This window comes from Trachurus japonicus, chromosome 24 (assembly GCF_045865225.1).
Source record: "Trachurus japonicus isolate A0001 chromosome 24, Traja_1.0".
NCBI lineage: Eukaryota > Metazoa > Chordata > Actinopteri > Carangiformes > Carangidae > Trachurus > Trachurus japonicus.
Genome location: NC_140930.1, coordinates 28,047,706 through 28,072,338, shown reverse-complemented (window position 1 = coordinate 28,072,338; position 24,633 = coordinate 28,047,706). Strand labels below are relative to the sequence as shown.

General features: G+C 43.4%; 1 protein-coding gene across 15 annotated transcripts in view; it reads right to left on the bottom strand.

The window, feature by feature from the left end:
• Positions 1 to 24,633, bottom strand: part of LOC146962131 (neurexin-3b) — a 310,390-nt gene that overhangs the window by 30,277 nt on the left and 255,480 nt on the right. For 11 of the 15 annotated variants that reach the window (XM_085771304.1, XM_085771291.1, XM_085771293.1 and 8 more), the window contains 3 exons: positions 18,954 to 19,125; positions 7,443 to 7,532; positions 5,404 to 5,714 (listed from right to left, as the gene is read on the bottom strand). In XM_085771304.1, the coding sequence (XP_085627430.1) occupies positions 5,404 to 5,714; positions 7,443 to 7,532; positions 18,954 to 19,125 (573 nt within the window). The remainder of the gene's footprint in view (positions 1 to 5,403; positions 5,715 to 7,442; positions 7,533 to 18,953; positions 19,126 to 24,633) is intronic. The other 4 variants (XM_085771299.1, XM_085771297.1, XM_085771298.1 and 1 more) reach the window with 1 other exon arrangement.

Sequence of the window (24,633 nt, the reverse complement as noted above, 5' to 3'; positions counted from 1 at the left end):
GATGACAATAGTTTCAACCTGGATGAAGTGGACCGCCTGGTGCGGCGGTGCCGGGCCTGCTACAGTACCTGCCTCTTAACATCAGCAATACCAAAGAGGTGGTTATGGATTTCAGAGGGAGCTCAATAGAAGAACTACACCCCCCTCAGCATCAGCAGGACCCCCCGTTGAGTGGGTGAGCAGCTTCAAGTACCTCAGAGTCGACATCACATAGGACTTGAAATGGACCGCACACATGAACGCAACGATCGGTAAAAGCCAGCAAGGACTTTACCACCTCGGGCAGTTCAGAAAGTTCAAACTCCCCCCGCCCGCCCGCCTTGCCCGCCCCCTCACATCCAGAAAACGTTTTTTACTGTGGAGCTGTTGAGAGCGTCCTCAGTGGGTGCATGGCTGGCCTGGTTGGTACTGTAGCTGCTCTGTCCAGGAGCAGAAATCACTGCAGAGGGTTTTGCGCTCAGCTGAGCACACCATTGGAACTCCACTCCCCGCCCTTCAAGACATCTACACCAGGCAGGCGGTGTCTGGTCAGGGCTCTCGGGGTCTCCAGGGACTCCAGTCACCCCAGTAATAAACTGTTAAAGCTGCTGAAGTCAGGCGGACGACTCTGCAGCATGAAAGCTCGTGCTGAAACACTCTGCACGCAATCAGACTGTTAAACAGACGGTTCAGTGTTGCTCTCTGGCTCTCTCTCTCTTTGCCCATAACAATACTCCAAGGGATACTGCTGTCTGACAGTCTTGGTTATTTATTCTGTTTTATTATTTAATCTAATGTACGGGTCCGAGATACAATATTTTAGTTATTTGTTCGCACTTTTTGTTCAAGTTGCAAATTTCTATTGAGTTTATTTGCACAGCTTGTGAAAAAACACTTCAGTGCACCAGGAGTATACAGTACTGCATGTGACAAATAAAAGTCTTGAATCCTGAATCACTCAGGGATCCTTGTGAGAGTAAAATAAAGTAAACCGGTTTATAATAGCACAATATTTACGCAATTATTCTTGTTTATATATTGACCGCTGCGTTACTCCTCTTCTAGAACTCATTTACTTCTCTTGCCAAGTCGATAAAACACTAATAATATTTATGATGATGGAATAGAGAGGAGGAAAGGGAATATGAAGTGTGAGATTTGTTTACAGTGAACTCCTCACTTTTTACTTGTGCATGTTAAAGATACGAAATCCAGCGTGCAAATCTCATAGCAGTGCAACAAGTAAAAATTACATTCCCCTTATGTTAGCATTTCTGTGTGCATGAATTATCATGGCTCCGCATGGGGACGAGTGGAGGGGCAGGCAGCTGAAGCTAACATGGTTAGCATTAGTCACCCCGCTCTGAGGCACATGATCAAAGAAATGTTCCAGCTGCTAAGTGGATGAAACACAGAACGATGACTCAGGTCGAATCTTCAAAAGACGCGCAGGCTTTTTTAATGGCGAGAGTGAGGGTGGGCGGTGGGCACGATCTTCAGATGGAGGCAGCTTGTTGACATATCTAATGCCAGGTCTCAGACCATTTATAACGTCTATAAAGAAATGGATATGATGTGGCAGCTCCTGACAATTGCTGGTGCAGTGGTTGCAGTGTAGAGCCGTAACCGTGTCTCTCAGACTGCAGCAGACTTCATTTAATGGAAAACCAGATTACAAAACACTCTGTATGGCTGACGAACTGAAAACCTCTCGGTATTTGCAGGATAAAGACGGACAGATTCGACAGATTGTGACTAAGTGGATAAAGACGACCGTTGTTATTTATTTTATTTTTTTATTTTCTAACATCCGACTTGAAGCAGAGCTTTTAAAGATATCAAGGTCCTTAAAAAACTTTGAGACAAAACAAAGTTTAAAATTCATCTTCATTATGACTGATTAAGACTCTGTGAGTCTGGTTTAATTACATCTGATTCACAGAGACCAACTCTTGTCACCTTCTCATTAAGATTTTACTTTTTTTTAGGAGAGAGTCCTGAGACAAACAAAGACCTGTGATGTGAGGTAGGAAAAACTGCTCTGGTTTTGTCAGAAAACAGAGTGTTCATGTAAGATCACACTGCTCAGAGGTTGAAAAAAAAGAAAGCGACCGGGAAAATAGGTTTTCAGGACAAGAGGAGGTGCACTGTAAAAAAAAAGCTAGAGTATGTTATGACAGCCTCATTATCACAATACTTATTTACCTGATGCTTTCAAATGTCACGTTGTCCTTAGATGTTCCCTGATCTGTGTTTTTTTTAAAGCCACCAGGCTGTTGAGCCTCATCAGCTTCTGCTTTATGTTCTACATTTTTTAAACTTTCCAATTAATCTACTAAATTCCAAGCATATTTTTCAGACTAGACACAGAAATAATCAGGACTAGGTTCGTTAACTCAGTCAGGGTTGAGTTGAGGTGAAACCTTGAAAACATAACAATCTTTTTTTTTTTCATCTTCGCTAATCTTCAGTCGCCCGTTTGACCCACAGAGTGGCTAAATAACACAGAGACGGAGAGCGAGAGGGAGAGAGTAAAAGAAAAGGGAACGTGTGTGTCGTGTGGGTGCGTCCCTGTAGAGCTATCATTAATTAAGCGTGAGATTGGTTCTCTCCACTCCCCACCCCTGTCTTTCTTTCTGCTGATCCCGAGATGTCGGGGGAATCGCCACTTCTCACCTCGGAAAAACAAGGAAGTGGCGGCGAAGTGGACCAAAAATAGACGTGTGAAAAGATGCCTTTTTTGGGCTTTTTCTACACACACACAACACTGCTCCTTAAACACTGTGTCAGGTGCCTATAGCTCTCTTTCAGCGCTGCAATACATCACTAATGATAGCTCAACTCCCTCAACTCCCCGACCCCCGAGGGGAGGAGAAATCTGCCAGACTGGTCCAGGTCCTCTCCCTTTCCCTCTCACACCACGGTGTTTGACAGCCAACTGGGGTACTGTAAAATTAAAGGCCTTGGCAAATGAAAGTCTGTGACACTGCAATGTGAATAAAGGCAGACACTGAGCGGGGAGCAGTCTGAGAGGCAAGCTTGGAGATGAAGTGAAAAGTTAGTTGAGGGCAAAACTCTAAATTTTTATCGCCACGTTACGAAAGCGCATCATCAGTCCGCATCAAACAGCCGCATCCCGGGTATTGACAAAAGAGGTATCACTTCATCATTTAACCTTGGAAAGGAGAGCGCTTCATATAAAAGCATTTCATTGCACACAGATCTTTTATTGACTTCCTTTGATATTAATAGCCTCTGCCACTAAATGCCATTTTCCAAGACATACTATGTTTTGTTTTCTTTCTATTATCTGTTGTGACCTTGTTGATGAAGCTAGAGACGACACTGTGTTATATCTCAGCTCTATCATTATCATCATCATCACTGCAGGTCTCTGATGGCAAAAAAACAGACTTGCTTTAACTTTTTGCTCCAGAACTTCAAACCTCATGTATGTACGGCTTGACACCAGGTCCAAATCACAGGGTGTTTAGTGGCTCTGGCTCTGGCCTCCCCACACCTGCTCTGATAGAGACGTACAAGTGTCAACACTGACATGAAAGGCCATCATCGCTGCACACCAGGCAATCTGCTGTCGAGGTGAAGGGGCTGATAACAGTGGTCCCCCCCCCCCCTCCGCTTGATGTCCACCAATCCACCCTCTCTCTCCAACCCCGTCTCACCCGCGAGGGAGAGTTATTGCTTTAATATGAACAACGAATGGTTCAATTTGTCCTCTGGGTGTCAAAGAACTGCTCCGTGTGATTACTTTCCTGGCACGGCATAACATTCATTGGCTCGGAGTCAGGATGTATTGGAGAAAGGCCTGTGTTAGGCTGGAGCGGCTGAGTGACAGATAGAGACGGACACAGACACAGCGCGAGAGAGAGAGAGAGAGAGAGAGGGAAATGTGGAGAAAGAGAGCAGTGGCGACGGCGGATTTGCACATCTCAATGAACGGCAGCACTTCAATCCTCCATAGGATGAGAAATACAGTATCCTGACCTTGAGTGATTTAGCTGAGGGGAAAAAAGCAGCGCGGCTACAGTCCACCCACGCTCAGCCACAAAAACACATAAAATACTGGAGGAGTGGAAAGAGGTTGTTTTTTTCCCTTGTTTTGTTTCAGCATTTCACTTTGTCACATTTGAAACCTGATTATCAACAAAACAAAACACTTAGCCCTCAGATAGCTGTGGAGAACACAAGTCAGGAAGCCACTGGCTGAAGTATCCAAGTCTCCCACAAGGAAAAATACCACTGAACACCAGTTTGGGTTTTTAAAGGAATAATTCTAAATTTGGGGAAATACAACCAATTGCTTCCTTGCAGAAAGTAAGATATACGACTAATATCACTGTGATATAAATTAGCTTAGTTTACTTGGCATAAACAACTAAATGGTACTGTATGTACTGTACATTTATTTACCCCCTGACAGTGCAAAGCTAAGATAGCTGTTCTTCCATATTACCTGTCTTTGTGCTAATTTACAATAAGATAAGTTAAGACCACCTGCTGCAGTGGTGTCACCTTATACTGGAGCTGTGCCCCAGTATAAATGTCATGTAGGCGCTACACTTTAATACTTAAAGACTGAGTTGTGCCCCAGTAGAGCTTGATGGCTGGCAACACCCCTGACCTGCTGGCTTTAGTTTGATACTGACTGATATACTGTAAAAGTCATATTTCATCAAACTCTGCAAGAAAACAATGTCTTTCCTAAAATGTGATGCATCTTTTATGATAATCTGAAATTATTAAAATGGGTTTTTACTTAGCCAAAGGGAGGGGTGCTCTTACGCTTCAGCCAAACCAGTAAATCGCTGCTCTCAGACCAGGACAGATTATTGAGGCGTGGGAGTTTAAGTGGGTCACTTCTCAGGGACTGAACCCAAATGAAAATCGACTGGAGCACTCGATAAAATGCAGATATATTTAATAAAGGTGCGCAACAACTAACGTTTCAACGCCAGTGTGCGTCTTCATCAGAGTAAAGATGATGAAGATGCACACTGGCGTCGAAACATTAGTTGTTGCTAAATAAAGCTGCATTTTATCGAGTGCTCCAGTCTAAATACATTTAGGTTTTTACTTAGATTTCAATTAAAAGATCCGGTCCATAACTATGGGCACGATATATGGTGAAGTCTGCATGTGCACTGTAGTTCTTGACAATCTCAAGAGCTGCTGTGTTTCTGTCTGGTTTTACTGTTTTTCAAGCGCTGGATCACACAGAGGGTCCAAGTTGAAACAGTTCAGCTGTTAACTTCTGCCTTTAACTTCTGCACCAGAAAACACAGCTAAACACACAAAGATGCACTCTCTCTCTCTCGCACATTTTCACCACCACCCCCCCTCGCCCCACACACACACACACTTGCACTGAATCTCTCCACATTTTCCCGTCAACTGCTGCTGTACCTGAATAGTGGGTGGCGAGCGCTGTTTCCTGGTGGTGGTGGTGGACAGGGTGGTGGTGGTCTCGATGAAGGTGGTGGACATCTCCGGAGGCACCGAGGTGGTGGTGCGCGCCGCGCCCCGGCTGACGGGCACGTCTCCCACCAGCCGCACGCTGCCGTTCACCTTGATGTTGACGTGGCCCTCGGCGGCCATGTTGAGGACTTTAAGGCCGTTGTAATAGAGGCCGGAGAGCTGGCCCTGGTAGGGCCGCTTCCGGTCGTTGCCCCCGATGGAGATGGTGGCCTGGGTGTTGAAGATTGTCAGCTGCCGGCCTGGCGCGGGATGGAGGGAGGAGTATTAATGTGGGTTTAAGCAGGATGAAGGAATAATGTGAAGTGACAGAAGACACTGCAGACACTACAGTTTGACATGCACCACCTTTACCAGTGACTGCCTAACTAGATGCAGTGATAAAAGATTAAATATGTATGTGAACACTTTATGTTATGCTTTACTGCTTGATTAAATGAGAGTGGATGGAACTAAAACTGTTATGGTGATGTGACATGCATTTACACTGTGAGAATGTAGCTATCTGATGACAGATACCAACTTTCTGTTCTTTTTATAAGACTGCAGCTAGATGTCTATAGTAGGAAGGCTTTTTCTTTATATAATACAAGAAAAAGCACCACTGAAAGAGAGTCTAATGCTGAAAACAACAGACACTATAGAGCTATAGCATCATTATTGTAAAGGAGTGAACACATGCAGGTGTGGGAGTGTATGCTGGAACATGTTCCTAGGAAACTCTTAATATTCTCTGGACAAAACAAGTGGACTCATGCAGGAAAATGATTCATAAATATGTATACAGGCTTTGGCGTATTATGATAAAGTATGAGCAATACACACTCACTACATGTCACAGTGGATTTCATTAGGAGAAGCCTAAATATCATTGTCAAAACACGCGGCTCATGCATTAATTATGGAAAGAAAATACACAACTTTCACAATACAGGAATCATAATTAAAAATCTCATTGTATAATTTACAGACACACACCACGGCAAGCTTGTTACATTTGCGGCATCTGCACAATTATAATACATAATACACTGGGCATGGAATGACAGGGACAGGACATCCATATCACAGAAGCGAAAAATGAAAATAGCACGTGTGGAGTCATGCATGCAGCAGTAATGGGATTCTTCAGACCTGTCTGTGTTTTAGCGGTTGTTAAAGGGACTTTATAATCAGGTTAAGATGTTTATGTGCAATGAACTTTAAATGCAGTTTATAATGATATTATGTCGAAGGAGGAACATTTGAAAAAAACATATCGAAAAAAAAGGAAAGAGGAGAAGATTCTATCAATCCCCGCAAAATGTGTTAAACATAGACGAGGTAATCTCTGTGGCTGAAAAGCACAACTCTATGAGGGCTCAGTGCAGCTGGGCAGGCTCACTGTGCTGCTCTGCGTCAAAAGGGCTCCAATTAGCTCTCCATCGCCAAACAAGTGAGACTTTCATAGTGTGCGATGTGTATAACCACAATCAGATAAATTACAGCAGGGAAAAGTACCTGCTGTTTGGAAAGTTTTCAGGGGGATATGCCCACTGATTAGTTTGTTCTCAAACATTGCAGAGGATTTGAGCCAAGGGAGCTAATTCTCCTCTCAAAACAATCGGCCTACTGTTGCAGCATAGATAATGCCTCCTCCAAGTCAATTTTGCACAAAAGATTAGGGGCACTTGATACTTTAAATCTTGTTGCTGCACCGTTTAAAAAAAAATCTCTTTCTCAGTCCCTTTAACTGGACACCATGAGTCAACAGAATTTAAAACAATGACAATGACAAAAAAGGGGGTAAGAAAATAGAAAATAAAAACAAAAGGAAAAGAAAATGTACAAAGAGTACGGTTTACTGTTTAACTTGTTTTTTTAAATGGTTTAAGGGATGGTTATTCATTCTCAGAGGTCGAAGGGGAACAAGCCGATGAAATGACAGAAAATCAAAGGAAAAACATTCTAGAAGTTCCATAAAGATTTACCTTTCTCCTGAAGCCAATCTTCTACTGGCCGGGTATATTTGAACGGGATTTTCTTATTTGCCATTTGATAGCGCTCAATGTCGCTGTTGCCTTTAAAGTTTGAAAGTTTAACAAACAGCTTGAAACAGTTGGCAACAGCAACAGACATCACACATTTATACAGTGGTTTATAATGAGTTTTATCTTGGTTTAGAAATATTTATAGAAGCTTTATGATGGTTTTTTTTTCTCCCAGGAAACTTTAGTTTAAATTTTTATATTCATATTTATATATAAAAAAACACACTCCACATCATAATTAAAACATATCTATAGATTAAAAGCACAGCACATTTCCATTGCAGTCAAGGAAACATCAAACTGCATTAATAACCTGCAACAAGAGTTAAAACACAGCAAACACATCACATCTACTTAACATGTCCTATAATACATTCATCATATTTCACTGTAAAGACAAAAGGATGGTTATCAAGTGGTTAAACTGACTTTCTCTGAAGGAAATTGGAGGTAATTTATGTGCACTAATTCTTCCCACTGGACACCACCCGCTTTTACATTTCAAGGGCCAATGAATGCTTTGGTTTAGCAGCTCATTTAGAGGAAAGGAGCTGTGCAGCAGGTTTGCAGGGGGGAAACATTAGAGGAGGAAGTGGTAATTTGAGGTACTGTGGACCCATTGGGAGGGAAGTCCCATAGTGACACAGATTTGAAGAGGACAATGCATACAAATGAGATCATTACTGACGTGGTGGGAGGCCTTTTGGGTTAAAGAGAAAAAAAAAAGAAGAAAGCGCTGCGCCCCAGCTGCCACATTCTCCTCTTCTGAGACCAAGGCTAACGTGCTCCAGGTACATGGGAATAAAAGATAATAGACTCGCTTTTACAGGGAATGTTGTGTGTATATTATTTCTGGCATGATAGGGTTTCTCGTAGTGTATGCGCCGAGATGCAATGTTTTGTCTGACAATCACAGGAGCGCTCCCTCTGAGAGCCACCGCCAGTCTGTCGACGACGACAACTTTTAGACGCACGGCTGTTTTCAAAACACTTTGAGGTACGACAAAGGCTTTATGGAATTATGAATGACGCCGTCGTGTCACTCGGTACCCAGGTGGGAAGGTATTTGGAGGTGGGAAAAAGAAAGGAGCTAGTGCGGCGTCGTTTATAACACGACTGAAAGGGCAAGGCTTCATAATAGTGAGAAAGATGGAGTCTTGGAAATGTTGCCAGTTTGGCTGCTGCTATTCTCTCAGGTGATGATCATTCACACACACATCCTTGTGTTACTATATTTGGTTGGGGCCATTGTTGACAGAATGCATTCCCTGGGCCATTAACCTAACACAAACCTAAAACCAAGCCTTAACCCTCAGACAGCTATTCAAACTTGTGAGTGCCAGCATTTTGACTCACACAAAGCTGTTGGAAACCACAGGTATAGTGGGCTTCTGGCTTTTGGACCCTGTGATTATAGTAAAACCAGCCCTCATGCTCATTGAAATCCACCTGACTGAGCTTTGACATCAGGCTTATCCCTATACCTTTAGGTCTTTTAAAGCATCTAATTCATATAGACCGACCTGCTGATTGAAATTGTGACGTGAATCCACCATAATTCCATTAAAATATTACATTTCTTTAAGCCACTTACGCTCCAGAGTAGTTAGGTAAATCACAAGCTTGTCTCCCTTTACACTACATCTCTCAGTTCTATCTTTTGATCGTCCCTTTCTACCTTTTCATATTCAGAGAGAAACCTGCCAAGGGCTCTGTTTTTTTTTTTTTTTTTCCAGCGGGGAGGGAGTGTGGATATGGCTGCGAGGGAGCTCAAGGAGCTAAAGGACCGTGTGTGCAGCATGCCAGCAGGTTAATCAGCGACTAGCAGGACTCCCTCCCCGCTCCTTTGATCTCCAGCAGGTTCACGGGTGGCAAACAAACACGCTCTTCTCTGGACACGTGCCACACAGTGAGGCATGATGGTTGTATGTGAAACAGAGGGGGGGGGGGGCGGACTCAAAGGTTAAGAGTTTGGGGGGGAGAGGGTTGAGCACCAGGGAGGAGGAGGGGGGCGGGCAAGCAGCATCTACAAAACATCACTGCAGTCTCTCCAACTTGCGCATTTTGCTAAATGGCCCAACTGCAGTCTCACTTCGTTATGAAGCCAGAGTGAAATCACATCTGGAACTGAGAGAGAGGGGGGAGGGGGGGCTTCAGCTCCTGTGCATTGCTAACAGCGTGGTCTCAGGTATAACTCTTACATTGTTCTGGGTGATTAATGAGGTGACAGTCCCCCTATAATGAATACACCACAAGCTAATTGTCCAACTAATGAGAAAAATCTCTCAATTTTGTCAATTTGATATTCAATTTCTAAAGGTGACTTCAGAACAGATGACCTTGCCAATAAAAGCACGGTTGTTTATTATAAAATCACTCTGCCTTCAAGGTTTTTAGATTTATTTTTTTCTCCAAGCAGAGTGGACACATATTTCCTCAAAGAGTTTTCATCAGTCTTTCAGTTTACAGGAGGAAAGAGGGAAGTGCAATTTTGTGCCATTATGGGTTTGATGTTTTGTCACCATCACAAAGTCAATGCTACTGGAAACTAAATCCATATACACACCTAGATTTCAGGGTAATTTTACTGTTTTGTATGTAAATGTATGTTTATTCTTATTTTGCTTTCATAACAGTCTGACTATAAATATTAATCAAAGACAACCTAATTTCTCTTTTCTGAATATTTTTGACAAATGAAAATATAAATCAAACATATGGAGCCAATAAAAATGGCATTTTTACTTCTTTACAGTCTAATTGCTTTTGAAGCTATATCTGCAGGCAGGACATTAGACAGTGGGGGATCAATCGAATGTGAGTCTATGTAGGTTTTTAAACACAAAGCAACACATTTTTCTTTGTGTGAATAAAAAATTGACTTGAAAGGCATTAAAACAAACCCTCGCTCATTTCACTACACTCAGATTAGGTGTGTGCTGTGGACTGTTTTTGCAGTTTGGTGTGGTAGCTCATGGTGGCTGATACTAGAAACAGTAATGTATTCTACTGTGGCATTACACATTAACTTTAGTATCTTATTGAGCTGTTTTTGAATCATACTTTGAGATCATACTTTATTCAATTTATAAATTTTAAGTGTCTTGCTAATCAATGACAGTTTGGCCTTGTATGTTAATTAATTACAGTTCTTTGATTGCTTAATAATGTCCCCATAAAAATAAAAAAATGCAATCAGGATTTTATTTTTTTGACATGCTCTCATCCTACAGTTGTATTCGTCATCTTAAGTTGCTGCTGTTAAAGTTACGTATTACACCAACCTTTTAGTATGAGGTCAAGACGATGAATTATTTTTAGGCAGCCATTTTTCAGGGACCTTCAAAGACCCTCATAACATAGCGTACTGTCTGACTGAGCTTTTAAATATGAACAATGGACCCTGCATACACATGAAAAAAACAAATTAGAGAAAGGCAACGTCCTGAGGCTTTGCCCAATCAGAATTTAAGTAATAATTAAATCACATATTTCAATTCTGCATTAGAATATCTGCTGGTGCACATTGTGTTTTTGAAGCATGCATTAGCACAGTTAAATGGTTTAATTCAAAGCTAAAAATGCCTGCATATTATTGAATGATGCAGCTAATTTTTGGACAGTTTTTTTGTGTGTTTGTTTGTGTGTCTTTTCGCCCTAATGCATGCCTTCACCATTTTTCTCCCCCAGCCAAAACAATGTCTAAATGTTTGGTGGCAGCTATTCAGTCAACACAAACCCTGGCACGGCGACAGTCGTCTGCTGGTTTGTTGCTTCGTTTTATTCAGTTTGCTTGCCAGACTAATCTCACTGGGGTTCCATCACAGGGCCGGTGCTGAGAGTGCATCAAAACTGTGAAAATGGCTACCGTGACATAGTCCTGGCATTTTCTCCATTTGGGGATGATAAGTACATTTGATATACTGCAGGCCTGTCCAAAAATCATCATTCTGCAGCTCAACACCGTAGCTAGCTGTTGCAGCCCCTGGTTATGAATATCCTGCACCACCCACCTCCCTTCCAATCTACACCTGACTTTCATCTTTGTCTCTCTTCCTCTCTTCCCTGGCTATACATCCATCTTCTCAAGTTTCTCTCTATTCCCTCTTTCTCCTCAGCCCACCATCCACCCAGCCTTCCTCTGCTCCTTCATCTACTTGCCTCTATTCTCTTTCCCTCTGTCTCTCTCCGGTGCAATCAGCTCGCTTTGCAGTTCTCGGCTGAATCGGGCCTCTTCAGCTGCAGCCACGATTCTGGTGTCATTTATCTACATTCTACTCACTCTCTGCTCCCTTTCTCTTCTTTTCTTCTCTACACATCTGTCTATATGTCAGCTGTTTCTCCCTTTTGTCAACTTATTCCTGTCATCTACTCCATTAAATGCTTCTGTATTCCCTTAGTGGCTGCGTTTCTCTTTCTATTCACCCATGTCCTCCTGTTTCTCTCGCTTGCTTTCTCTCTATCCTCCTTCCATTCTCTCTCACGCGTCAGACAAAGCCAGGGAGTAAATTCATCATTTATCAGGTCGACTCTGAAATTTATGGTGTTGAAAGGATGAATTAGACTGTCGGCTTCTACTTTCAGCTTAGTCTGAGTTCTGAGAGCGACAGAGATTGTGTCTCTGATAGGGCTAATCATGTTTGGCCCCGGGGAGGCGTGGGGATTTATCTCGCTCCCGAGGAATTGTTTTGTCCGTATTTCAAGACAAAGATTGGCAGATGTTTTCGATGTGCCTGTTTCAGGTTGTGAGAGTCGTAACGCTGTGTGCATCCGTGCATGGATGAAGGTCTTTTTTTGCATGTGCGAGTCTGAAAATGAACACAAGGCCATTCTCATTATGATCACCCCACCACAAAGCATGGAACACACACAGAGAGACAAACTTTCCCCGAGGCCTGAGCAGAGTAGTTAGGCCAATGGTCATTCATCTGAGACAACGCCTGAACCTCGGCCAGCTCCGGCAAAAGTGTGATGCACAATTTCTGCCCAGCTCGGTCTAGCAACGCTTTGATTCAGAGATTCAAACTCACGCAATAAGATCATGTAATCCGAAATCAAAGAGCGCAGGGATTCGGAGTGTTATATAAGGAAATTGGAACCCTCTCACTAAACAAAGACAAGCCCCTCCAGTAATGTAGGTTGTCACAAAAGTACACAGGATTGTAGGAGAGATGCGCAACACTGATGAACACCGACTGGAAAAGGATGAGAAACACGCATGAAAAAAGGAATTTGGGGACAAAAAAAAAAAGAAAAAAAGAAAAAGTTTGGAGATCTGACAGGGCAGCGTTAGAGGGGGAGAATAATTAGAGAAAGGGAGGCACAAAGCAGTGAACACACACATACACTCAACGCCCACACGCAAACACACACTGAACACGTGTGAGCTGCAGGAGTCTGATGCAGACGTTGCTGTGTATAGGATCAGTGGGTACATCATATTGTTGGATAGAAGAACGAGACTGTGAGGAACAGAACTTAACTTCTCTTCAGGCTCGGTTCTCAAAATGCACTGTTTTTATTTTGTAAACCTGCTATGTGAAAATTACTCTTGGTAAATTGTGTATTGATTAAATATTATCTTTCAAAAGATGCCCTGCTGTGGGCTTAAGTGGGAATTACATCTTTGGTAAAAACAGAAAATATCACTGTGGGCAATCACTATGTCGCCCTTTCAGTGTTTCTGTCACTTCTGTCAAACATGACGACGGTAGGAGAAGTAATTGCTGAGATCTGGGAACACTGTGACATTGCTACAACAGCTAAGGGGGCAACATGATAGTAAGATGGTCAGGTTGTAAACAAAGCCAACAGTTTGTATCAATTGATTATGTAATAATTTCAATCAATCATGTTCAATGATCCAGCAGCTGGTGTTACCTCTCTTTCCTCTGACTACACCCGGTCCACAGTGCACAGGGACCAGCAGAGCTCTGTCTCAGGTGCATTGTTGTTCTGTCAGCATGTGTTACACTAGCCTGGCTCTCGCCAGACCCTTGTAGTTCCGCAAAGCTCCACCAGAGGCGCTACGCTCAGCTTCACACAAGGGTCTGGACTCGAGGCCAATGCAAACTTCTTCCCTGGAGCAAAAAATAATGAACCAATCAGGATCGCCGGGCGGGACTTTCTGAGGTGTGACGTAGCGCTGAAGCGACTGTTTGAGTCAAACAACAATGGTGGCTCGCAGTGAGGAGTCGTCATTCAAGATAACGGACAAGTGGTTTATCCAATCACATACAAGATTTTTTTACAAGGCCCCGCCTTCTGAAATGAATCGCCTATGGAGCAGTCCCAGACCCTTGTGTGGAGCTCAGCGTAGCTTTGCGGAACTACAAGGGTCTGGCGAGAGCCAGGCTAGTGTTACACACTCCCTGCACACAGTCTAATGTCACACTAATCTACTATACTCATACGAAGCTAATAATGACTCATCAAAATGTTACAAGATGTGTTTATTTTATGCGTCTCTTACTGAGGTCACATTTGGTGGTGGTGTTGTACTGGACTGCATTACATTGAAATGTGCTCCTAATATTCTTCCCCTCCGTCCATTTATAAACACGTCTAACTATAACACGGACCGGTTCACCACCACTGCAAAGTGAACTGTGAAGTGATTTTCTTGCTGTCAGTGTTGTTTTGTTATTATGTAGGTCCGGGCTAACGCTCCAAGAGTTCAGGTTATAACAACCTCACATCGTCAGACAGTGGTTCACTGTTTAGTTTCTATTATGCAGTCAGGGCAACCAAGGTCTTACAGATAAGGATGCAGAGAAAGGCATAAACTTAGAGAGTTATGCAAATCCAGCCCTAGTCAAGGATGAGTGAAGTAGGGGAGAGGACAGGACAGAATAACATTAATAAAGTAGGAACATGTGACAATGAGCAGGCTGAGGTAATCCACAGCCTTTGCACAGATACAGTAGGTTTAGACTGTTGTATAGCTTTATAATGGCAACCTTAGATATTTCTTGGAATATATGTTTGGACCAGACACACAAATTGATGTGATTCACATGCTGGCTGTGTACTGCTCATCTTTTTCTCCTTGGTGCCTCACTCAAAAATAAGTACTTCTGCCTGAGAAACCTGAATCTTAGTGATTGTCTTTTTCTCCGGCTCACAACATTTCAACCACGCCAACCACAGCATGAATAACGACCATTTAGTTAGATTAATACTTCTCAAAATTAAATGCCATTATCTCTCTAAATGTGGAATTCACGACTCAACTGTTGCATTGGATTGATTTGATTTTAAATACTTTGGCTGGTTGTAAATAATTCAGGTATAAACATTGATGGGAATAACGGCGTTACTAATGGCGCTACTTTTTTCAGTAAAGAGTAATCAAAAAAAGTTACTGTTTCCCCCATTATACTGTAAAGCTGTTATCGTTACTGACAATAAAATGTGCCGTTACTTGGCTCAAGAAGTCGTGTCACAAAATAAAACACCAGTTAAAGTCTGCGTTACCTATATACATATTTTCTTTCAGTCTATCAACCAGTCGGAAAGCCATTCATCTGGAACTGGTCAGTTCCAGATAAATGGGATGTTAGGGTTATGGTTAGGGGGACGAGTACAAGTAATTTGACATATTTGAGCATTTTATATTAATTTATTTTCCTGGTAATTAGTTACTTTTATAATGTAGTTACAGTTACTTTTTGGGGGAAGGTAACTTGTAACTATAACTAATTATTATTATTAATTACGTTTTAAAAGTAATGTGCCCAACACTGGGTATAAGGCATGGTATACCTGCAATGAAGTATGCAACAAGTGTATCCTTGACGACAAGCTGCTTGTGCATATTGTATGATTTTACTGAAACTCGAAGACTTTATAAAAGTGCAATTTTGAAAGGGTTTTCAGCAGCCTGGTCTAGAGACAGACAGGCATGGAGTGTTTCCTGCTAAGAAACAGATTGTTCTGACCTGGTTGCCACCCACTTGTTAAACTGCTTGCACATTGGCTCAAGGAGACGTTACTCTTTGCACACACTGAAAGACCAGGACTACTCAACCCCAACACAAAGAATGTGAAAGAAAATGGGAACTTTGTTACCAGCCATATTCATACTTGTCCCTGTCACTTGGCCTTGCTCTTGAGATTTACTGTAAGCACTGCGATAACGTCTCTAAATGACAACTCAGTCATGTTATCTTTTACTGGCAACTCTTTTGTTCTGTCTAGTTTAATTTCCCCTTCTCTTGTGTCATCAGTCTTTCATTTGGATTTGGATTTTAAATTAGAAACCTCTAATAAAATAGATAATGAAAAAAACTGAATATCGAAACCACATAGTGTGATAATATCAAAAGAGAGCACACTTGCAATGTCAGTAATAATTCCTTAATAGACAAGGCCACTGTGTGTACACAATTACAGCATGTACAGTGTGTAAAAGGTGAAGTTAACTGTTCTAAACCCACTTCAACCTTTAAATGGATTGTTACTTCACCATTGACCTTTTCCAGGGAATCTCATCAATATTAAAGACGGATGTAGCCCCCATCACTTCACCTGTAGGTTTCTACAGTAAAGCACAGTAAGCTGCTCTTCTGTCGCCATGTTGGCAGTGCTTGACACCGCCCCCAAAATCCTAGCTAGTCCCAAAAAGAGGCGGGGCATGATAGTGGACAAGCATACGCTCACCCACCACCACTCAAAGTGGCACGCCCCAAGTTATTTTGAATATTAAGTCATAGCAAAACTGAAATGGGTGGGTAATATAGAAATTCGCTCCTTGTAGAGTTATTATTCTTAGCTCCAGAGTCTAAATACTTTGTTTTGCTCCAATCTGTTAACATGTGAGTTGCTCCTGTGAAGTTTAGCATTTTAACATGGGAGTCAGTGGCCGTTCAAGGAGCTGCAGTTTGTGTCACTTCTGTGATGGTTTCATTTTCAGCCCTGGAGGTTGCTGCTTGGCTATTATTAAACATTCCCAGATGTCAGCAATTTACTTGGTGAGCACATTATCATTATGGCTGTTCTGAGGCCAAGGGCCAAGTTCTAATAAATTAGAATTTCCTTTAAGATGTTATTAATGGACAAGCAATAAAAATGCTAAGGCCTGAAAATCTGCCCAGAAAAATAATGAAAGTAATAATAATGAAAAACAGGTCATGCCACCTTGCTGCCTCTACACGTTGGTGGGCCAGCTTATAAACACCACTGTTAGGATGTTCAATTTACATGCCAGAGGCCATCTTGAAAACAGCTTTGACTGACAAGCAATCCACCAGCACCTTTGTCTTCACCTATTCCCCAGCAGGGAGAGAGGGCATGCCCAGATCCGGTAACTGTTTATTGAACGACCTGAGATCCTTGTGGTGGCTGCTGCCTTCACGTTAAGTGTTGGGAGTGTGAGAAACAGTCGATGGGTCTGGACCCTGACATGTAATTACTCATGAGATGACAACGCCTTTACAAGGGAGGGAGGGCGAGAAAAAAAAAAAGAAAAAAAAGAAGAAAATCAATCATTGTTGAATTACTATCACTGAGTGTCCCGCAAATTACCTGAGCAGAAGAGAAAAAGAAATTACCATGCATTCGATCTCTCCAACCTCAACTACTTTTCAAGACAATGGCAGGCCGACAGAGAAGGGAACAAACCTCAATGGGATCACTTTAAAGGAATCCAGAGATCAAACTGAAGCGTTCTCTCTGTTGTGCATTGCTCGAGCGGAGGCGCTGACTGAACAGCCGTTTAGCGGCGGTTCTTGAATGGACGCTGGCTTTGGATTATAGATATTGACAGACTTATTGATAGAGGCTTGGGAAAACAAAACAAAACCATTCAAAGCTGATGCAGAAAGCACTTTGGGATAATTATGACAGCGATATGGAGTTCAATTTGCTATCTGAAATGAATGGCCATTAAAGATTGAGATCGGTTGAATTACTGTGGACTATACGCTGGCCGAGATCTAAAGGAACATGACAGATCTCTCGCCGCGCGACTACGCAGTCAACATTTGTCTGATTAGTGAATGCTCGGGAGAGTGAATGTGTAAGTCACCCATGTACATGTGCGTGCCACATGTTATGGAGTTTCTCAGTATTTTCCAGCATTGCTGCAGCTATAACGCAGTTATGAAACCCGTCCGACTTTATCTGCTCAAAGAAAAAGCGAAAGACAGCCAACGGCAAAAGAAAGCCAGAGACAGAAGGGATTAACATCACCTGCGCTGGCACTGAACCAAACCAAAACAGCATGCCAGGTCACGCCAGGAGAGGATGCTGCCCTGTCCCCGGTGAAGGCATGCAACTAGGAGCTTTAGGGCTGCTGAGACATAGGGGCTGAGAAGTGAAAGGGATCAACTCCTATTTGTTTGCTCCTCACCACTGGGAAGCATCAGCATTTTTGAGAAGTTGCTCTTGCTTCTTTATCAGGTGTTTTTTTTTTATTTTCATTCTTTTATCTCAGCCACAGTTGTATTTCTGTTCATGTTAGCGCCACATCCCAGGGTGTATAACACTATTTAATCTTCAACATTATCCATTTATTCTACACCTGTTCCTGTCCAATTGTCTCGTGCTGCTGTGGCGCAATTGTACCGCAGAGATCAATGAAGTTTCACATCATCTTTTGTCATTCTAACTTCTCTTTGCCTCAACAGCCACTTTGTGCCCGTGTTGCTTCCCGGTACATCTGCTGTGTTTGACTAAGTGAAATTGAAGAGTGGGTAATAGCAAGCAAGGAAACAAAGTTGGCCTCTGCTAAGCCGACTAACAAGGAAACACAGATATCAAAAAGCAGGAGAGGCAAATCTATTTAATGGACTGTTAAATAGAAGCAGGAGAGGATTTTTTTCTGCCCTTCCTTCTCTCTCTCACTCTCTCACCTAGCGAACTGAGCGGCACATCTCTGTTCCAAACAAAGGGAGTGCCTGAGCTCCCAAATGGAGCGGGCTCTGTTTGATGACCCTATTTGTATTCTGCTGCTGTGCTGCTTCTGCTGACCTGGGAATGAGAGATACAGGCAGGCAGCAGCTTTATCTGGCCAACAGGCCACCCTTGGTTTCTGTCTCTATCCTCCCCTTGCTTGCCCACCGACCAAAAATGCCTCTTGGTCCTCTTCCAATCCCTTTCCTGAAATGAACAGGCCAGATGTTGCAAGGTTAATGCCTCTTGCAAGACAAAAAAGATTCGAGCTTGGTGCGCTCTCCTCCTGTGGAGTCAGGTGTGAGGGCAGATTTATAAGAGGGATGGTTTTCTATAGGAGCAGAGTGTTTGCCTCTTGGACATCTGAGATGTTCTTCTTAGAGAAACAGCAGAAAGTGAAACCTTACTGTACTGTATGTATACAAATAGTTTTTCCTCCTGGTGGTCCCCCCTGCTTTAACAAAAATAAGTGGTGTCCAGTGGTTTTAAGACTATAACCTCATTCTATTATTATTTTTTTAATAAAGTGTCAGTAGACAAAGCAGTGAGAGGCGGTACCTGTGGGAAAGTGCTCATTGATGGGCCAGTTGTCCACCTGCAAGGTGGCGTTGCCCCCGTTCCTGGTGAAACGGACCAAATGGTATTTGCCATCATTTACCGCCGTGGTTGTCTCCTTGACGCTGATGTCCACCGTCCCAATGTTGAAAGTCACACCCACTTTGCCTTGCTCCTGCGAAAGAAACAAAGAAGAAGAAGAGAGAGTTGGTGGCCTGATTTCAGCAAATATTTTAACACAACATTTTACTGAACTTGAACTAGTTGGCCCATTGCCATGATCCTTATAGTCTTAGGAGTAGGTTTGTTACCTTTATTTGGCGGTGCAAGCTATTTTTTCGAACGGCAGAGCAGAGCCGCGAGCTGCTCAGAGCTACGCTACGGAGGCTCATGGTATTTCTTGGTTTCCCTCATCAAACTCATCAAATACACAATCCAACAAAGTTGTGACCTGCACATTCACCACGCTATGAGATGAGACAGACAGAGTTGTTTTAGAGGTAAATGCAGTGACTGCTTGCCGAAAAACTGTCCCCGACGGGAATGTGCATCATCGTTTTTGCATGAAATTACCTCTAAAACAACTCTGTCTGTAACGTTCAATTATTATTTCATAGTGTGGTGAATGTGCAGATCAGCTTGTCCACGAGAGCGTTTTGGAGTTGTTGGATTGTATATTTGATGAGTTTGATGAGGGAAACCAAGAAATCCCATTAGCCTCTGTAGTGTAGCTCTGAGCAGCTCGCGGCTCTGCTCCACCATTCTAAAACCAGTTTGCACCGACAATTAAAGGTAAAGAACCTACTCCTAAAACTATAGGGGATTATGGAAATGGGCCAATTTGCCATAATGTTGAACTATCCCTTTAAATCCAGTGAGTTCCCCTTCACGGAAAAAAACCAAAGGAAATCTGTCATGAGTGTCAGAACCAGGCCGATCTGAAAATTTGAACTGCTACTGTAACAAGATTCCACCTACATGCATTGTTGTGCAGTAATGAATTAATTATACAATAAACTAACTGTAAAAAAGTTCAATAAAGCTACTTGGATGAATGCCCTCGGCTGGTGCTAATGGTGAACTACTCAGAGAACCTGAGGACGCTTGCGCGCTACGCTTCATTATACCACTGTAATGTGATGAAAATAGGCTGCCAGCAGAGATTGTAATGATGAGTAATGCTCCCTGCAGCCTGTCACAGCAAAACTGGCAGGACAGATGCCTTTACTGCTGCGCTCCTTACAAACTATATGAATACCATATGTTTTGTTTAGCTCCTAATGCTTAACCAGTCATACTGTACCGTGGCCATAAATTGCGATGCCACCCCATAATTTCCTAACTCCTCTTCCCCCCTCGACCCCACTAATTTTCATGAGCGGGCCCGTGTGTTTTATTGTAACTGCTTGTGTATTCGTAGGCATGTAGGTGTTACAAGCCATGCAGAGGCAGGGCTTGAGTGAGCGGCCATGGAGAAGGGCTATGTTTTCTGTGTCATTTGTTTTAATCCCCCACAGGGAGTCTCTCAGTGTAATTACCTACTTTAAAAGCCTGGAGAAGAGGGACTGTTTCTCATAACAAAACCAAAATTAGGAAGGCCTGCACATGGGGGCAACGCATATATTGTTAATTGATCAGCTGAGACACTGGCCCCGCACGGCTGACTGTAACAGCGCAGACCTGAATAATGTCAGGCTGAATTTAACGGCGCGAGTCAGCAGGAAAGCAAGATTGCTGCAACTTAAACGGCACAACGCTTAAACCTGCTGACCTCTATTTAATGTTACAGGCTCTTAATACTGCAGAAGAGCACTTAATAAGGCCAACCTATACTTAACACAGCCTCTGGTGGTTTTACATTCTCAAATACACTCCAACTTGAAGAATGTATTAGAGTAGTGCCACCAGATTATTATAGCAATAAGCTGCAGTGCACGGTAATAAATGAAATGTGTTATTTTATTGGTGCCAGCATGTTCTCAGACTTAGTGCTGTTCTCCAGCTGAGTTGGTTTACGCTTACGTTTGTTTTGTGTTTATTGGAAGGATCAAAAACATAGGAGATCAATAAGGAACAAATATTAACTCTCAAAATCATGTTTGTTCCTGCGTTTCTACTTTTTAAGTAGAGCACCTAGAAAACAGTTTTTTTTCAGTCCTCTTACTCAGGATCCTGTTTTTTCGACTAAGCATCTTTTTTAAAGGGCTAGTTCAATCCCTATAGTTTTAGGAGTAGATTTGTTACTTTTATTTGTTGGTTCAAGCTAGTTTTAGAAAGGCAGAATCGAGCCGTGAGCTGCTCAGAGCTACGGAGGCTCATGGGATTTATTGGTTTCCCTCATCAAACTCATCAAATACACAATCCAACAACTCCAAAACGCTCTGGTGGACAAGTTGTGACCTACACACTCACCACACTATGAGATAATAACAGAACGTTACGAGACGGAGTTGTTTTCAAGGAGGGAAATCAAGAAATCCCATTAGCTTCCGTAGCGTAGCTCTGACCAGCTTGCGGCTCTGCTCTGTCATTCTAAAAATAGCTTGCACCCACAAATAAAGGTAACGAACCTACTCCTAAAACCATAGGGATTAGGGCAATGGGCCAATTTGCCAAAATGTTGAACTATCCCTTTAAGTGCAGCGGGGCAGGAGTATATTCTTGTCTTGATTCGAGGCACAGTGCGTCCACTACTAAGTTTTTTTTTAAGCCAGTAGAAAGCTGTCCAAGACTGTGCAGGCTGTCATTAACGCGACAAAGTCCTTTTAACTGGCGAGGCTAAGCAACAGGACCTGCGCTTTATTCAACACCTCGCTCCTACTTACAGTTCAAACATCCTTTTGTCTGCTCGGGGGGGAAAGACACACAGCACAGGCGTTACAGCGTGCCGATCACAATGCGAGGAACGACAGAGTGCTTCTCCTTTGTAAGAATCTCCACCTCGACTAACAATGGGGAAAAGGATGTCACCAAAAGACATGAGAAAGCCATCTCCTAAAAGCACAGGTAGGTACTGTAGGAGCTGGGAGCGGGAGACAGACGAGCAGCGTACCTGAATGCGCACTTAACGTCTCTGTCAGAGACCCTGTAAATGGGCTCTTAATTTAAGTAGTTGTCATTAAAACTCAGAGCAACAGACAAAACGCACACAATAAAAAAGTGTGCAGACATCATCTGGCAGAGGATACACATCATCCGTGCGCCTAGACGGGGCCAAACTAAGCGCACACGGTGATTTAATGTGACAAGGTGATGTTCAGTGTGTGTGCTGTACCGTGAAAAATACTACTGAAGCATCCTGGCCCCTCCTGACTAATGACAGGACCTTTCTCCCTGGTATGAAAAACACAACATGTCTGATGGCCTGAGCGCATACGAAAGCACAGACAGACACATCAGCACTAGTACATCCACTGTGACCTTCAGAGGCTATGGCAGCCCCGGCTCTCCCGTGTAGTCGCATCAAAGCCACATCACCGACCCACTAATACCTACAAACAAAGACAGATCGTCACCCCCCCTGGCCCTGGTACAAACAAACAACAAAACACAGCAATTGTACACCTCTGTAACCATTGCTGAGTGCCTGCGGGCAGTGTGCAGAGAGGGAGCTGTAGTTGCTCTGCAGCGGCAGACCTCCTCCCTCCCTCCTTCTCTCTCTCTCTCTCTCTCTCTCTCTCCTCCCTCCCCTGCACTACTCCTGTTGTCCGACCACCCTCCCGCCTTCTGCCTCCCGCCTCCGCCACCGCCACCCACCTGCCCGCCCGCCCCACGCGCTGCAGCAACGTTTGATTGACAGATCCAATTACGTTTTTTATTGGCCTGTCGCTCGCGAGGCGGGAAGGCACTTCATTGTCTCCCGAGCAAAGGGGAAAAATGGCTATTGTTCTCTTAGTGGAAAAGATGATGGCCACTATTCCAAGCGTAAACAAATGATGCGCAGAGAATCACTTCCAAAACTTACACACACTTGAATGCAAACCGAGAACAAAGCACACAACACAGACACACATAGACAAACACATTCACATAGAGTCACAGAGAGCAACCTTGCACTAAATAACCTTAATTCCAGCTGCAGCATATGGCAGAAAAAATACAAAGCAGTGTCCAAACAAGTGCTCTTCACTAACTCTCTACACAAACACTGTAAATGTGAAACTACAGGATCCAAAGTGGTAATTTGTTGGTTGTATGATGCACTGAAGCCCTTTCATAGTCTAACCTGCCCCCACACTCTCTGTTTAATGCCAATCACGAACACCGACTGTTTTACGGCTGCAGGAATAGAATGAGATTATGCTCGCGGTTTGTTTGTGCGTCTCTTGACTGTACAGTATGTGTGGGCATGTTGTGTTCACGCACTGTAAGTAAGACTGATAAATGTAATTCCAGCAACCTCCCCCCCACCCCCCCCCCCACCACCTCCCCTCCACTCCATTCATCCATCCATTCCCTTTTCCGCCGTGAGCTGGTCTGGGGCCTGGCACGGGGAGCTCCGGCGGTCCCACGTGACCCGACACACACTGACATCAGTAATCAGGCCCGCCGCAATCCAATTCAGGGGCGATCAATGCCTCCAACACATGGAGTGCCCCAGGCAGAGTGAAAGAGAGAGAATCACTCAAAGCAGTGGTGGGCGATCCTGCAGACAGCCATCACAGCCCTTCGCAAGCTGGCGCACAGGGCACGAGCTGCTCACAACGAAGCCCCGTCCCCGGCTTGCTGAATGGTCATTCTGCTACGCCACAGGCAGACACATACATACATTTGGAAGCCATTTTATGGCGGCGAGATGGGTAGAATTAGCACATTTAGCTCTGCTGGGGTAGTGGGGAAAAAAAGCTGACAAAAGAAGTATGGAGAAAGAGGGAGAAATGAATAAATGTCTGTAGTAGTTATGCACCAGATATCTTCTATAGGAAGATGTGCATTGAAAGCACTTTAAGGTCAAAGAAAGATATTAAAGTGAGAGTATTTCCCCCCACAAAAAGGTATTGCGTTGCATTCAAACCTTGATTGAAATCTGGTACGGGCTCAGAGTAGTTGTAGTGGGATGACTCCAGTGGATCTATATTAAGTCTCCGTTGGGTTAGGGAGGAAGATCTGATATCGAGAATGTGAACATGTCCCATGGTGGGAGTTTGGGTTACATATCCCCCCTTTCATCTGACATCAGTGCTCAAGTTAGCTTTTTGCGGTCAGAGGGCCATCAAAACTGGATCATGGAAGCAGCAGAAGTAGAATCAATAGAGTGGAGAAGCTGTAGGACAACGTGAGACCCTCTGGATTGATGCACCTGGCCTTCACAGCGTCACGGCCATTTATTGTCAGTAATTGACAGAGATAACTCATAGACGGCGCAGTGATTTGTAGCTGTCTGTTCTTGTGCCTATCAGGCTCCGCAGTCAGACATTTGCCAAAGGGCGGGATGTTAGAGATCTGTGTGTGTGTGTGTGTGTGTGTGTGTGTGTGTGTGTGTGTGTGCTGGCCTTTAGTGCCAGTCATTTCTTCATGGATGCAACGTACTAACAAGTTGACAAGCCCCATGATAGAAAAGAGTCTGGCATGTTATTTTTTGTTTTGTTTTGTTTTTTTCAATGGCCTTGAAATTGAAAACACTATCTGGTAAAAGTGAAGCCTGAATCACTGAGTGTCTATCTTAAGAAAATAAACTGAAATA